Genomic DNA, 16,409 nt, shown 5'->3' with positions numbered 1-16,409 from the left:
GAGTGTGGGTATGACAACGGCTCTGTATACGCTTATCTTTGTGAGGTTTTTCAGTTGGTTGTTTTTCCAGACTCTTTTGTGCAGTCTTCCAAAGGCGCTATTTGCCTTGGCGAGTCTGTTGTCATATAGCAAAGAGAAATATACATAACCAATGTTTCAGGCCTGAGCCCTTCATCAATGTATGAGAAGAATGTAGGCAGGCACCTGAATACAATGGTGGGGGGCGGGGGTTGTTGGAAGGAGGCAGGCCCATAGTCAGGAGGTAATTAATGGATGAGGGAAGGAGGACACAAGAGAAAATGGGGGGGGTGGGGTCGTTGGATAGCTCTGTGAATGGGAAGGGGTTAGAGAGCTGGAGGAAAGGTAACAGAGGGATCAGGAAGGGAGGGAGAATGGGGACAGGTCTAGCAGAAACTTGAAAAGTCGATGTTATTGCCATCGGGTTGGAGAGTGCCCAGATGGAATATTAGATGTTGCTCCTCCAATTTACAGGTGGCCTTGGTTGGACAGTGCATTATGCCATGGACAGAAATATCAGTGTGGGATTGGGGCATGGAAATGAAATGGTTGGCCATTGGGAGATCCCTGTTATTGATGCAGACAGAACGAAGGTGCACAGTGAAGCGATCTCCCAGTCTGTGTCCAGACTCTCTGATGTAGAGAAGGTCACAGTGGGAGCACCAGATGCAGTGGATGACTCCTGCAGATTCACATTTTAAGTGTTTTTTCACTTGGGAGAACTATTTGGGGCCCCAAATGGTGGAGGGGGTGTGGGCACAAATATGGGACCCTGCAGTGACAGGGGAAGGTGCCAAGGTGTGATTAGTGGATGAGTGGATGTGGGAGTCACATGGTCCCTATGCAAGGAGGAGAGGGGAAGATCCTGTTGGATCCTGTTGTCGTAAGATAATATGTTGGATGTGGAGTTAAGTGGCGTGGTAGGTGAGGACAAGGGAAATCCTGTTCTTGTTGCATCTAGGGGCAGAGGGGGCCAGAGCAAATATGCAGGAAATGGAGGAATTGCGGGTAGGGGAGCTGAATTGGTGGTAGAGGGGAAGCCTCGTTTTCTGAAGAAGGAGGCCATCTTGGATAATTTGGAATGGAAGACCTCATCTTGGGAATAGATGTGATGGAGACAGAGGAATTGAGAGAAAGGAATAGAACCCTTACAGGGAACTGGGTATGAAGATGAATAGTCGAGGTAATTGTGGGAGTTGGAAAGTTTGTAGAAAATTTGTGTTCGAGATGGATACTGAGAAATGGAGAAAGGGGAGAATGTTGCCGGAGATGGTCCAAGTGAATTTGAGGTCAGGGTGAAGGTTAGCAGCAAAGTGAATAAAATTGATGAGCTCATCATGAGTGCATGAGGTAGTGCCAGTGTAGTTAATTTGTAGTTTAACTGTAGTTGATATTTATTGCTAACTGGGAAAATACTGTAAGGATGTGATATCAAGATTTGTAGAGACTAGTATGATTGGACAGAACCTTTGTGGGTTTATAAAAGGGAAAATATAGTTTGATCTAATTGGAGTGTATAATAGATTAGATGAAGGGAGAACAATGAATATAGTGTGGCGGCCCACTGCCGCACCTATCAAACCAGCGCTCCGGGTGGCGAGTGCACCTAAAAGCCAGCAGACCATGCCCAAGCAAGCAAACTGGTGGATGAACGGCAAGGGCAGCTTAAGGGCCAGCTACCCCAAAATGGCGCTGGCCCTGCTGCACAGCCAACAGACAGGGACAGCATGCGGGGAAGAAGGAATTGTCATGCAAGAAGGTACCTGCGCGCAGGAAACCCGATTTTGGTATGCGGGTCATTACGGCAACAATTGGGAGAAACAGTGGGAATGTGAGAGGTATAAAAGTCAGGCTTGAGTCCCAATAAAACACAGCTTAACCGGACTACACTCGTAAATGTGTCTTTCGAGTAGTGCACGGCTACAATTGTTTGATTTTTTTGGAATGCTTTTAGTGATTTTGCATGGGAGTTGGTGAACAAGCTTCGCACACATTGAGTTGGAGGCAACAAGCAAGTGTGAATTGATTAACAGAATACATGGTAGGAATAAATGTGCTCTTCTTCGGTTGGCAGCTGTGAATAGTGAGACAGCATTAATTGCTGTGCTGGGGCCCCAACCCAACTATTCACCATCTACATGAATAATTTCACTGAATGGACCAAATGTAACATTTCCAGGTTTGCTGATGAAGTAAAACTAATTGGGAATGCAAAGAAGCTTAAAGGGATGTGGCCAGGTAACAAATGGGCAGATGTGGAAATGAGTGCCTGTTTGCTTCAGTCGGGTAAACGGATGTGTTCAATTTTAAATGGGGGAAAGGTTGGTATATGTTGAAGTCACTGAAAACTACCATACAGATCCAACAAATAGTTAAGAAGGCAGATGGTATGTTGGACATTATTACAAGAGAATTTGAGTTCAAAAGTGAAGATGATGTGTAACAATATGTCAGACTGTATCTGGAGTATCCTGCATCTTTTTGGTCTCTTTGCTTGTAGAAGCTTTGGAGGATCTGTGTTGATATGAATCTTTAGAATAATGTTAAAACTATATTTTATCTGGATATGTTTTCTTAGTAAGTTTGTTGTGGACTGGTACAGGGTCACACACAGGTCACAGCACATTTACAGATACACTATTGTACTCAGAGTAGAGTGTTCATTCTTGGAGCCGCAGCGTCTTGGACAGACAGAGCTAATGGATTTCAAGTGGATCTTAATTATTCAAGAAGGAACTGCTAAAGGAAGCCATCTCTTTTTAATCAAAGCCACTTAAGCCTCTTGAACAGAGATGAGGTCAGAGGTGGTTATGGATATGGAATGGTTTTGAAAAAGGAAGAGAATTTTGGTAGAAATAAAACTGGTGGTCATATGGTTTCCAACAATTGGGACTCACCCTGGTGAGTAACTGTTACATAACTTGGAGCACTATATGACTGAATTCAGACATTTTGAGTACAGTTTTTGGAAGAGTTCAGTTTGGAGAGTACAGAGGTCAAACCCCCTGTGACACAGGGGTTTAAACCTTGTGAAAGACAGGGTTGAGTTACAGTAACCAGAATTGGTGCTCTTGTGCGTTTCTCCTGGAAAGGGGGAACACAGAATCAGTGACTTTTGACACTAGGAAGACCATTTTTCTGTCTCTTTGGAAAAGAGGGCAGATTTCTACTGGGTCTATCTTTGTATGGCCACTTCGTTTAACCCTTCTCTGATTTGTGACTTCATCGTGGAAGAAGACAACCATATTTGCTTAACCCTTGTCTGGGTTTGTGTATTCATCATGGAAGAAAATAGCTACATTGTGAGTAAAGAGGCCTGAAGATATGGTTTAACAGTGCCATATAATTATTTTTGAATTGAGAATATAAGACCTTCAAGCAAAACTAAAATGATGCTAAACTTTTAAAGATTGACTTTTCAGAGTGGGACACCCACCCACCCACCCACCCACACACCCACCCACACACCCACACATTTAGTGGGATTAAATTTAGAGTTGAGTAAGTTTAGATATAAGTAAGAAATGTTATGTTGTTAATAATTTAATAAAAAAACTATTATTTTCAATTTATCATTGTCTGGTGAATTTTCCATTGCTGTTTCTGTGTTAATACTAACAAAGTCCCTTGAGTCCTAAAAATAATTTAAAGGGTTGTTAGTTTGTAACAATGCTCCACGTGTGGAGTATCTTTATCAGATGAGGTTCTGGGCTGTCCAATTCACATAGGCCTTAAATAGGTTAGGCCTCTGTACTGTAGAATTTAGAGGTGATCTCAATGGTAATACACATTTTTTGAGGGCTTGGCAGGTAGATGTGGAGAGGGTGCTCCCCTTTTTTAAACAGTTTATAACTGCGCTGGGTGGGTCACGTCTCCAGAATGGAGGACCATCGCCTTCCCAAGATCGTGTTATATGGCGAGCTCTCCACTGGCCACCGTGACAGAGGTGCACCAAAGAAGAGGTACAAGGACTGCCTAAAGAAATCTCTTGGTGCCTGCCACATTGACCACCACCAGTGGGCTGATATCGCCTCCAACCGTGCATCTTGGCACCTCACAGTTCGGCGGGCAGCAACCTCCTTTGAAGAAGACCGCAGAGCCCACCTCTCTGACAAAAGACAAAGGAGGAAAAACCCAACACCCAACCCCAACCAACCAATTTTCCCCTGCAACCGCTGCAACCGTGCCTGTCTGTCCCGCATCGGACTTGTCAGCCACAAACGAGCCTGCAGCTGACGTGGACATTTACCCCCTCCATAAATCTTCGTCCGCGAAGCCAAGCCAAAGAGAAGAGAGATAACTGGGATTCTAAGTCTCAGAGTAAGGGCAAGAACATTTTGGATGGAGATCAGGTGAAATTACTTCACTTGGAAGGCTGCAAGAACTCGATCATTGATTGCATTTAATACGAAGATCAATAGATTTCTGAATTTCAAAGGAATAGAGGAACATGGGATTAGACTGGAACATGATGCTTGGAGTAGAAGATCAGCATAATCAAGCTGAAGTACCTGAGACTGTTTGTCTGAAACTGGATCTTTGACTTCCTCATCGACAGGCCCCAATCAATGCGGATTGGAAACCTCTCCTTGCTGACGATCAACATGAATACCTCACAAGGCCGTGCATTTATCCTTGCACTTTTCCTTGTACCCCCAAGACTACATAGCCAAGTTCAACTCTGTCTCAATCTATAAATTCCCTGATGACATCACCATTATTGGCCAGATAACTGATGAGTCAAGATGCAGATGATCTGGTTGGATGGTGCCAGAACAACAATCTTGCTCTCAACACCACAGTTAGTGTCATGGTTAGTACAACTCTATTGCAGTGCTCGCGACCTGGGTTCAAATCTGGTGCTTTCTATAAGGAGTTTGTCTGTTCTCCTTATGTCTGCATGGGTTTCCTCTGGGTGCTGCATTTTCCTCCCTCATTCCAAAGACATGCGAATTTTGTAGGTTAATTGGCAATGCTGGCAGAGCTGCTGTAATGGCAGCACCACTGTTGGTGTAGACCTTGGAAAATGGGGAGCAGAGACACAGCACTGCTCTGAAGGGTTAATCCGCCTGATCCTAATGCTGGCTTCTTCATACAGGTTTAAACGGCCTGTTAAAGGAGCCGACTGTGTTTGTAAGTTAAATCCTGCAGCTATGGAGGTCTGATCCTATGATGGTGGCACCCATGCTCGGCAGCTGCCACAAGGGGTTGCAGAATCCAGGGAGCAGCGACTGTAGCAGGGCAGCAGAAACGGGAAGAACATCCCTCGTTCAGAAGGAGAAGACCCTACAGAGCGGTGATCATGGCAACGGACCAGCGAGGGGCTCAGTGGCTGAAGGACGTACACAGGCTGTGGGTGACTTGCAGTCGGGGGACCTGTGCAGGCTGCTGCAGACTGCCTCATGGGAACCAGGTATTGGAGCTGGGATTCGGGATGCACTGAAGGCTTCCTCTTAATGTTGGAAGTTTGGATCTGGAGCTTGGGTTGCTGATGGATTGAACAGGAGACTGTGTGGCTGGAGAGAGCTTGAGAATGCTGGAGGGGATTCGTGGATACTCTGACACTGAAGGGACTCCCCTTTTCTCTTTTTCTTTCTGACTTTAAGAGGTGCTGGGCAAAAATAAAGGCAACTCTTTGTCTTATGGCAGGCAAAAGGTAATTTTGTGTAATGTTACATGTTCTATGCTGTTACATGACAAAAATGGATCTTGAATCTTGGTCACATGGGTGTATTTGGGCAGCATGAGCTCTTGGCCTGAATTTTTCCTGTATCTCAAAATTAAAAAAACTTGAACACCAAGGGGCTAATTGTTGATTTTTCGTGGAGAAGCTGAGGGACTTGCTTATGTCTGTGTTTATCAGAAGGAAGTGGAGAGAGTCAGAACCTTCAAATTCCTATGAGTCCATATTTCAAAAGATCTTTCATTGAGCCAGCACATCAAGGCAACCATGAAGAAGCAACACCAACTTTCTCAGAGGTCTGAGGAGATGTAGCAAGTTGTCAGATCTTCCATGAAACTTCCACAGATACATTGGGAAAATATACTGACTAGTTTCTCCACAATCTGGTTTGAGAATTTAACTGCCGAGGAATGCAGAAGGCCGAACAAGGTAGCAAATGTTACCAGGTCTATTATCCAGGAGAATTGTTTCCTCCCATCCTTTCAGTTCATCTGCTACTTGTATTGTCTGTGTAATTAAGATCTCTTTCCAAAGATGTCATTACTAAGCTTTGCATATGAGTATTGGTGAAGAATTCTGAAATTTGCTTTACTTATTTACTTATCCTTTTGCTTTGCTTCTGACAGCCTTATTCCCAGGAAATTACAAGCCTTGATTGGAGACGATTTTCTACTTCAAACAAGGGAACTGGTGTGAAGAGCATGGAAAATGGGGGAGTTAATCACAGGACGAAAAGTGTATACACTCCACTAGAACTGCAATTCCTGGAGATTAAAAAACAACACAAAGATGCAGTACTCTGCGTGGAGTGTGGGTATAAATACAGGTTCTTCGGTGAGGATGCTGAGGTAGGTCATTCAAAATTGCAGACAGATTTAACTAGTAATTTAGTAAAGTTTCAGTCTTGTGTGTTCAAGTTGCAGGTACAAGCAGTACTTACACCAAAGCTGCTGGTTGTGGTCTGAGTCTCAGTTGGGTAGATTTCTGTCTTTTACTGCTGCGTTTGAAACTTAGTTCTCCAGGTAACAGCACCAAATAGCTTGAATACGCCTGGAATTGTCTGATCTTGGAAGCTAAGCAGGCTAAGCTAAGCAGTACTTGGAGGGGAGACTACCTAGAAACACTAGGTGCTGTAGGTTTCTGGGAGGGGCGCTGGAGAAAGTGATGAATCTCTCTCTGGCAGCCTTAAGGTAGACAAAAGTTAAAGAATCTCATCTTTGTTACATTCAAAAAAATGTATTACTTGACGGTAATGAAACCTTTACCTTTAAGTCTCCATGTGTTTGTTTCAATTGGGACTGGATGCTAAGTGATACTTAGCTTCAGTGCCCTGTTTCTTGAATCTGATCAAGCCCAAATTTGGCATGTATAAGTTAACATGTAATTTGATAGTTCTCCTATGCTGGTAGCTGCACTGAATAATACTCAACTTGACACAAAATGCCCAAGTCATGATAAAATATGCTGCCAGGCCCCATGGTCAAAGCGATCATGGATTATCCTCTTTGGTGCTGGTTGGGTTTGTAGGTTAACCAGTGTATTTGGGCTCATGGGGTGGAAGGGCCTGTTAACATGCTGTATGTCTAAATTTCAAACTATATATATTAATTGATCTTTCAAATATTTATCTCCACTTGAAATATTTCAAATGATGTGGTCTTCACCCACTCTGGGGCAGAGAATTCCAGGGATTCACTACCCTCCGAGAGAAGAAATTTTTACATGCCTCTCATTCTTCTAAACTCCAGGACATACCACCCTAAACAGTCTAGCCTGCCTTAATAGGAAAACGCTTTCATCCCAAGAAATGGCCTGCTGAACTCCATTGGATGGCCTCCAATATTACTGTATCATTTTTTTTTAGGTAACGGGACAAAAGTCATACCATGTATTTCCAGGTGAGGCCTCACCAACATATGTACAACTCCAAATGGGGGTTCCCAAATTTGTTCAAACATTGTGACTTTATTTTTTCAATTATATGTTATTTTTTTCCAATGGAATACATTTATTCATTTCCATGTATCACTGTATACTCATGCTCTCTTCCATTTTCCAAGTTGAGATTATACATTTTTTTGCTATCACTAAGGGTATCGTAATGATTTTTTTTTTGCACTTTATCCAATTTTAGGCCTAATTCTCTACTTTCTTATGTTACTTAAAAGAAATATCTCTGGTTTTTTAGGTATGCTTTTTTTTTGTAATTTTATTTAGTATCTGATTTAATTCTTCCCAAAATGTATTTACTTTCGTACTGTAAGGTAAAACATCATGAGATGGGAATGTGTAAGGAGTTACCCTGCCCTGTACAGGGCTGTAACAAGATGTAAATGCATCCTTGTACTTACAAGATAAGAGAGACATTGATGGATTGAGAGGCAGGAAGCTAACAGTTTTAGTCATTGGACAAGTAATGATATGATGATGTTCTAAGCATGTATCCAAGGGTATAAAAAATCACCATTTTGCTGATAACGGCAGAATGCATTCTCCGACTAACATGGTTAGTCGCAAGTGTTACAATCCGGTAATAAAGAACAAAGAACCCTGATTTCGACTCAGTCTGGTGTTTGTCTCACTCATTCATGAACAAAGCAGACCTAACAGTACATGCCCAAGTTGCATGTAAGACATCTGTAGGTTTCCTCAATCCAGTCTCCCTGTTGTAGCCTCAAAGAATTTGAGCAAATTCACCAAATGTGACTTGCGTTTCATAAAACCATATTACCGGGTTTGCTTATGTTTGGTTTTCACAAATTATTATTTGATTATTGTAAGTTTGCAGTTGATACAAATATTGATGGTGTTGTAGACAATGTAGAGAGCTATCAAATAATATGACAGGATAGTAATCAGTTACAGATACGAGCCGGGAAATGGCAGATGGAGTTTAATTCAGCCAAGTGTGAGGTGTTGCACTTTAGGAGGTCAAATGTCAGGGGAATGTGTACAGTTAATGGTAATACAGTTAACTTGTATGGATGGATTTTTAGAGCAGCTTGTGGTTGAGCCCACTTGGGAAAAGGAAGTTTTGGATTTAGTGTTGTGCAATGAACCAAAATTGGTTCAGAGGTCTCAGGTAAACTAATAGGAGATTCAGTAGAAAAGGTTGAGACTCTTGGATGGTGTATTTTGCCCCCCCCCCCCCCCCCACCTCCCTACTGGGTGCCAGTATCTGAGAGGTTGTTGATTATGTCCTTGGCATTTAAAAAAAAAATTATTTTTCACAAAAATAAAATGAATAATTCTAGAATTTCAACAAAAATGTACATATGTATATTAAACTTTATAAAAAGCAAACTCTACCCCCTTTATTTTCCCCCCTTCCCTTTATTAAGTATTCTTTCATGCTCCATCACAGCTCAGTTTAAATTAACCTTGGAATTGAGGGAGAGATCACTTTTGATTTTAGCAGTGTTATTGAAGTTGAGCACTAACATAGTTTAGGTATCGTTGCCATATTTTCAAAAACAAAACATACTTGTTCCTTAAATTGTATGTCTTTGTTTCCCCATTGGTATACAACTATCCATCTCTGCTGTCCACCTTGCCGAGGTAACCAGAGAGACCAACTTCCATGTGATTGCAAAATATGTTTTGGTCACTGCCAATGGAATTTTAACAAACAAAATTTTGAAACTCTGAGAGATCTTTGCTATTAAATTGCCTAATAAATACAAGTTCTGGATATTTCCCCCCCCCCACCCCCCCCCCCCCACCGAAGGTTATTTTTGTTAGTACTTCAAAAGGGTCTAACCTTCACACATGACAAGGTTGCATGAAAAAAATGTTCCTTCTAAATCGTATCTAAAGCACTTTCTGGCTTAGATTTGTGCAACCTCTGTGGAGTAAGATATAGTTGGTGTAAAAAAAAAAAAATGTATTGAATCAACCCATATCTTGCATTAATAGTTGAAGTTACCCTATCCAAGCATCACTCAGACTAGGATTGTTGTGATATTGCAACACCCAAGTCAGACTCCCACCTTTCCCTTGATTTCTGCAAACCAGTTTTAACACTTCCAAACTGAAGAACAAAATACATTATAGTAATAAATTTGAGTATATTACCCATCCAGAGTGTCTGCTCCATTTCACTAACTCCCAGAGAAGATTATGCCTGTCACCATCTTTCCCTCAAGAAAGGTCTCAGTTGGAGAAAACGTACATTAAGTACACCATATGTCTGTCTCATTTGTTCAAATGACATCAAAATAACATCTTTGTAACAATCTGCTTTACAGCGTATAACCTTTTGTAACCATATGTGTAAAATTTTGTTACCCATATTTATAGGTACTAATACATTATTGCATAATGGAGCTCTTAACGAAATACCCACTTTTCTCTCGAAATATTCATTAATTTCCTGCCATTTTTTTTAACCGTATGTACCAAAATAGCATTATTTGTCTTTTTTTAAATTGATTTAGGCTCCACTTATAGATAAAGTTTTAATTCATTGAATGTAGCCCCATACAAACCCAATTTGGTGAATTCCCTTCAAAGAAAGATGCCAAAAATCTTGCCTATGCAGCCAGATAGTATTTTTTCAAATCTGGAAGTCTCAGCTTCCCCCTAATTTATAATCCCAGGTTATTTTTCCCAACACAATTCTGGGGACTTTGTTATTCATATGAATTGTCTTACTTGATTGTTTAACAATAAAAAAATATCTTGGGTATAGGCATTGAATGATTGGAACAAGCATTGAAATCTCTGCATCACTTACATCTTTACACAACTCACTCTTCCCCTTAATGTTAATGGCAAATCCTTCCATCTTTGTAAAACCTATTTTACTAAGCAGAGGAACATAGTTAAGATTATACAGATTTTGTAAATTATTGTCTGTTACTATTCCAAATATTTAATTCCATCTGCTTTCCATTTAAACCCACTATCTCTTTTATATGTCATAATTATGATTTGTTAAGGGAATTATTTCACTTTTATCCATATTAATTTTGTAGCCAGACACTCTACATATTTTCTAAGAAGCTCCTGTAACTTTTCCAGGGATTCTTCAGTATCTGACAAATCTTCTTTGGCTTGGCTTCGCGGACGAAGATTTATGGAGGGGGTAAAAAGTCCACGTCAGCTGCAGGCTCGTTTGTGGCTGACCAGTCCGATGCGGGACAGGCAGACACGATTGCAGCGGTTGCAAGGGAAAATTGGTTGGTTGGGGTTGGGTGTTGGGTTTTTCCTCCTTTGCCTTTTGTCAGTGAGGTGAGCTCTGCGGTCTTCTTCAAAGGAGGCTGCTGCCCGCCAAACTGTGAGGCGCCAAGATGCACGGTTTGAGGCGTTATCAGCCCACTGGCGGTGGTCAATGTGGCAGGCACCAAGAGATTTCTTTAGGCAGTCCTTGTACCTTTTCTTTGGTGCACCTCTGTCACGGTGGCCAGTGGAGAGCTCGCCATATAATACGATCTTGGGAAGGCGATGGTCCTCCATTCTGGAGACGTGACCCATCCAGCGCAGCTGGATCTTCAGCAGCGTGGACTCGATGCTGTCGACCTCTGCCATCTCGAGTACCTCGACGTTAGGGGTGTGAGCGCTCCAATGGATGTTGAGGATGGAGCGGAGACAACGCTGGTGGAAGCGTTCTAGGAGCCGTAGGTGGTGCCGGTAGAGGACCCATGATTCGGAGCCGAACAGGAGTGTGGGTATGACAACGGCTCTGTATACGCTTATCTTTGTGAGGTTTTTCAGTTGGTTGTTTTTCCAGACTCTTTTGTGTAGTCTTCCAAAGGCGCTATTTGCCTTGGCGAGTCTGTTGTCTATCTCATTGTCGATCCTTGCATCTGATGAAATGGTGCAGCCGAGATAGGTAAACTGGTTGACCGTTTTGAGTTTTGTGTGCCCGATGGAGATGTGGGGGGGCTGGTAGTCATGGTGGGGAGCTGGCTGATGGAGGACCTCAGTTTTCTTCAGGCTGACTTCCAGGCCAAACATTTTGGCAGTTTCTACATATTTTCTAAGAAGCTCCTGTAACTTTTCCAGGGATTCTTCAGTATCTGACAAATACATAATACATAATCTGCAAGTAGACTAATTTTATGCTCATCCTGTCTGACCATGAAGCACTTATTAATCTCAGGATCTCTTCTAATAATTTCAGCTGGAGGTTCAATTACCGTTAGGAACAGTGTTGGAGACAGAGGTCATCCTTGTCTACTCTATCTACTGAAAGGGAATACCTTCAACATTTGACTATTCATAATTATCTTTGCCTGTGAATTGTGATAAAGTGTCTCAATCCAATTAATAAATTCCCCTTCCTGTATCAAATTTCTCCAATGTTTTAAACAAAAAAGAACATTCTAATTAATCGACTGCCTTTTCTGTGTCAAGAGAAACTGTTATACTTGGATTACGCTCAGATTTTGTCATATGTATTAAACAGTCTGGCTGAATGTCTACCCTTTACAAATCCTACCTTGTCCAGATGTCTTAATTTCGGTAGATGTTGCCCTAGCTTTTTAGCTAGTGCCTTTGCTACAATTTTATAGTCAGCATTGAGAAGAGAAATTGGCCTGAATGACAATGTTTTAATGGGTCTCTATTTTTAGGCAATATTGTAATTATCGCTGTTGAAAAAGGTTCCGGAAGTGTCTTTGTCTCCACTTTCTTGGTCCAATACATCCATCAGTAATGGCATTAACACATCTTTAAATTCTTTAGGTGGAAACCTATCCTCACCTGGGGACTTGTTAGCCTATAAAATACTCAGTGCTTTCTCGATCTCCTCCCTTGTAAAGGCAGTATCCAGATCATTTCTATCATTTTCATCCAATTTAGGTAACTTGGCCCCTTCTAAAAACTCGTATTTCATTTTTATCCCCGTTATTCTGATTTTTTAAAGCTCAGTGTAGTATTGCTGAAAGGCATCATTTATTTCTTTCTGATTACATTGGCATCCTTCTGTATTGCATTTATGGCCCTTGATGACTCTTCTGCCTTTAACTGCCATGCAACCTGTTCCCTCAGTTCATAATATTTCTGTTTTTTTTTCCACTCTGTATGTTTGTAAGGTGTTATAATGCATTAAAAAAAAATCCATTATTCTATATTTATCCCATTTCCTTTTCTCTGATATTCTTTTTCTAATTCTAATATCTCTCTTTCCAAATTATTTAATTCTGTATTATATCCCTTTTCACATTTTTCATAAATGAAATAATCTGACCTCTCAAATAGCCTTCATTGTATCCCATATTTAAAAAAAAAAGCTATTACCTGTTGAACCCAGATTTGTTTCACAAAAGATTTCTATTTGTTGCCGAATAAGTTGTTTAAAATCCACCTGTTTAACATTATTGGATTCAGTCACCATCTTTCCGTTTCACTCTATTGAAATTGTTAACGAAAGCAGTGAATGGTCAGAAAGTAACCTTGTTAAATATTCTGATTTCATCACCCTATCTTTTAATCCTGCTGACAGTAAAAATAAATTGATTCTTGTGTGTGTCATGCATCCTTGAGTAGAAAGAATAGTTCCTTGAGTAGAAAGAATAGTTCCTTTCTGTTGGGTTAATCAATTAATCAATTAAGTTAATTAATCAATTAAGTTAATCAATTAATCAATTAATTTAATTGATCTGTTGGGTTAATCAATTAAGTTTAAATCCTTCATATAGGATAATGTCATTTAGCAGCCCTACTGTTCTTGTAGATTTATCCAATATCGGATCAAAACATTGATTTTTTTTGGTAGTTTTTTATTTATTGCACTATGAACCATATCAACAACAATATGTACAAATGTTTCTCATTGAAGTTGAGCACTAACATAGTTTAGGTACGGTTGCCATATTTTCAAAAACAAAACATACTTGTTCCTTAAATTGTATGTCTTTATTTCCCCATTGTTTCCCCATTCCCCAGTGGCATTTTCCCTCTTTTCTCCCCCCCCCCATCCAAACATAGATTAAAGTCTCCTCCTATTAAAATATTTTGTCTCCCTTCAGCATCTTTCCAAAATAGATCCTTCATGAAAGCTTAAATATTCATACAAGTCCATGATTATGAATAAATCTTACAGTTTACCATCACATATCTCCCTGCTTGATCTTTTGATATATTCCCTTCAGTAACCTTAGAATTGAACGACAAAGAGAAAACCTGCCCCATCCATCCTCTCTTTAACTTGTCATGTTTCACTTCAGTAAGATTGTTTCCTGTAAAAAGACCATATCTGCTTTTAATTTTTTTTGTGAGCTAAGATCTTCTTCTGCCTGATTTTTTTCAATTTAAACCATTAACATTAAAACTTATAAACTTAAACGTCTTATCCATATTGATTTATAAATATTGAACAGTAATACAGTCACAATAAATAATCTCGTGATCTCATTCCTTTTTAAAAAAAAAAGTTGCAAAGGCCCTGCTCTGATGGTGACATAAACGAGAAACAGTGGAAAAATCCCGCGGAATCTGCAGGGATGGAAAAGAAAAAGAACCCCACCCTAAAGCGTCATCTTTAAAACAAACTTCCATCCTGATGCATTACCCTTAGACTGAAAACCTTATTCAACATTTTACATTTCCCTGGGCTCTCCATGAAGTATCAATAAGAAAGATTAATATTACATAATAAATATCAGATGACTAAAAAAAATCTTTACTATGTCCACAAAAATACAATCTTTTAAAATCTCTCTTCCAGAGTCATTTTTCTTTTTAAAGTCCACAAGAAAAGGTACGGTAGATTGTTTTGTGTAGTGAGTATGTGAGGAAGGACAGGCAGTGGATGGAGCACAAATTAGATGGTTGAGATGTGTCTGCTTCAATGTGAAAAGTATTAAGAATAAGGGTGTTGAACTTAGAACATGGATCAGTACACGGAATCATGATGTTGTGGACATTTCAGAGGCTTGGCTGACGCAGGCACATGGTTGACTGATGCATATTCTGGGTTTTAGATGCTTCAAAAAGGATAGGGAAGTAAGTAAAAGAAGGAGGGGGAGTGGCATTGCTAATCAGGGATTGTATCATAGTTGCAGAAAAGGAGGAAATTGTGGAGGGACCATGTACTGAGACATTGTGAGTGGAAGTCAGGAAAAGGAAGGGAATGATTCCTCTATTGGGAGCATTATATAGGCCCCTGAATGGCTACCAGGATGCTGAGGAGCATAAATTTAGGCAGATTATGGAAATTTTCAAAAATAACTGGGTTGTTATGATGAGAGACTTAAACTTCCCTAATATTGACTGGTACCTCCTTGGGGCAAAAAGTTCATATCAGGCAGAATTTGACAGGTATGTCCAAGAAAGTTTCCTGACCCAGTCTATGTGCATGCTGACTAGAGGAGAGGCTATACTAGATCCAGAACTGGGTAATGAACCTGGTCAGGTGACAGACCTCTCGGTGGGGGAGCATTTTATGGACAGTGAACCACAACCACCTGTCCTTTATCATAGCTATGGGCAAGGGTAGGAGTTGACCAAAGTGTTTAATTGGGGAAAAAGGCTAATTATGATGGGATTAGGCAGGAACTAGGGAGAATAAATAGGCAACAGATGTTTTCAGGAATGCACAGCAGAAATGTGGAAGGTGTTTGGTGACCACTTGTGGGATAGTCTGGATAGGTTTGTCCCACTGAGAGAGGGAGAAAATGGTAGGGTAAAGAAGCCATGGTTGACAAGAGAGGTGGGACAGCTAGTCAAGAGGAAGAAGTAGTCAAGAGGAGGAAGCAAAGTAAGGAAGGGCTTATGTTAGCCAGAAAGGTACTGAAGAAGGGACTAAAGAGAGCTAGAAGGGGACACAAGGAGGCCTTGGCAAATAGGATTAAGGAAAACCCTGAAGTGTTCAACAAATGCATGGACAGAAGGATGATGTGACGGAGGATAGGGCCGCTTCAGGATAAAGGGAGGAACGTATTTTGGAGGTACAGAAAGTCTTAAATTAATACATTGCTTCATGGTTCACTAGGGAGAGGGAGCTTGGTGAATTTGACATCTGTGTAAAAACCTCACAAAGATAAGCGTATACAGAGACGTTGTCATACCCACACTCCTGTTCGGCTCCGAATCATGGGTCCTCTACCGGCACCACCTACGGCTCCTAGAACGCTTCCACCAGCGTTGTCTCCGCTCCATCCTCAACATCCATTGGAGCGCTCACACCCCTAACGTCGAGGTACTCGAGATGGCAGAGGTCGACAGCATCGAGTCCACGCTGCTGAAGATCCAGCTGCGCTGGATGGGTCACGTCTCCAGAATGGAGGACCATCGCCTTCCCAAGATCGTATTATATGGCGAGCTCTCCACTGGCCACCGTGACAGAGGTGCACCAAAGAAAAGGTACAAGGACTGCCTAAAGAAATCTCTTGGTGCCTGCCACATTGACCACCGCCAGTGGGCTGATAACGCCTCAAACCGTGCATCTTGGCGCCTCACAGTTTGGCGGGCAGCAGCCTCCTTTGAAGAAGACCGCAGAGCCCACCTCACTGACAAAAGGCAAAGGAGGAAAAACCCAACACCCAACCCCAACCAACCAATTTTCCCTTGCAACCGCTGCAATCGTGTCTGCCTGTCCCGCATCGGACTGGTCAGCCACAAACGAGCCTGCAGCTGACGTGGACTTTTTACCCCCTCCATAAATCTTCGTCCGCGAAGCCAAGCCAAAGACAAGACAAGAACAGGCTAATTCACTGGAGCGTGTTTGAGGTTAAGAAAGAGGAAGTGATGGATCTTGAAAACA

At 41.3% G+C, this 16,409-nt stretch overlaps 1 protein-coding gene across 1 annotated transcript in view; it reads left to right on the top strand.

Moving 5' to 3' along the window:
• msh3 (mutS homolog 3 (E. coli)) overlaps positions 1-16,409 on the top strand; it is a 340,568-nt gene that overhangs the window by 17,913 nt on the left and 306,246 nt on the right. The window contains exon 4 of the mRNA XM_069936474.1: positions 6,328-6,549. Within this exon, the coding sequence (XP_069792575.1) occupies positions 6,328-6,549 (222 nt within the window). The remainder of the gene's footprint in view (positions 1-6,327; positions 6,550-16,409) is intronic.

Source organism: Narcine bancroftii, chromosome 1 (genome assembly GCF_036971445.1).
Source record: "Narcine bancroftii isolate sNarBan1 chromosome 1, sNarBan1.hap1, whole genome shotgun sequence".
NCBI classification, from domain to species: domain Eukaryota; kingdom Metazoa; phylum Chordata; class Chondrichthyes; order Torpediniformes; family Narcinidae; genus Narcine; species Narcine bancroftii.
This window is presented reverse-complemented; position numbering and strand designations above follow the sequence as displayed.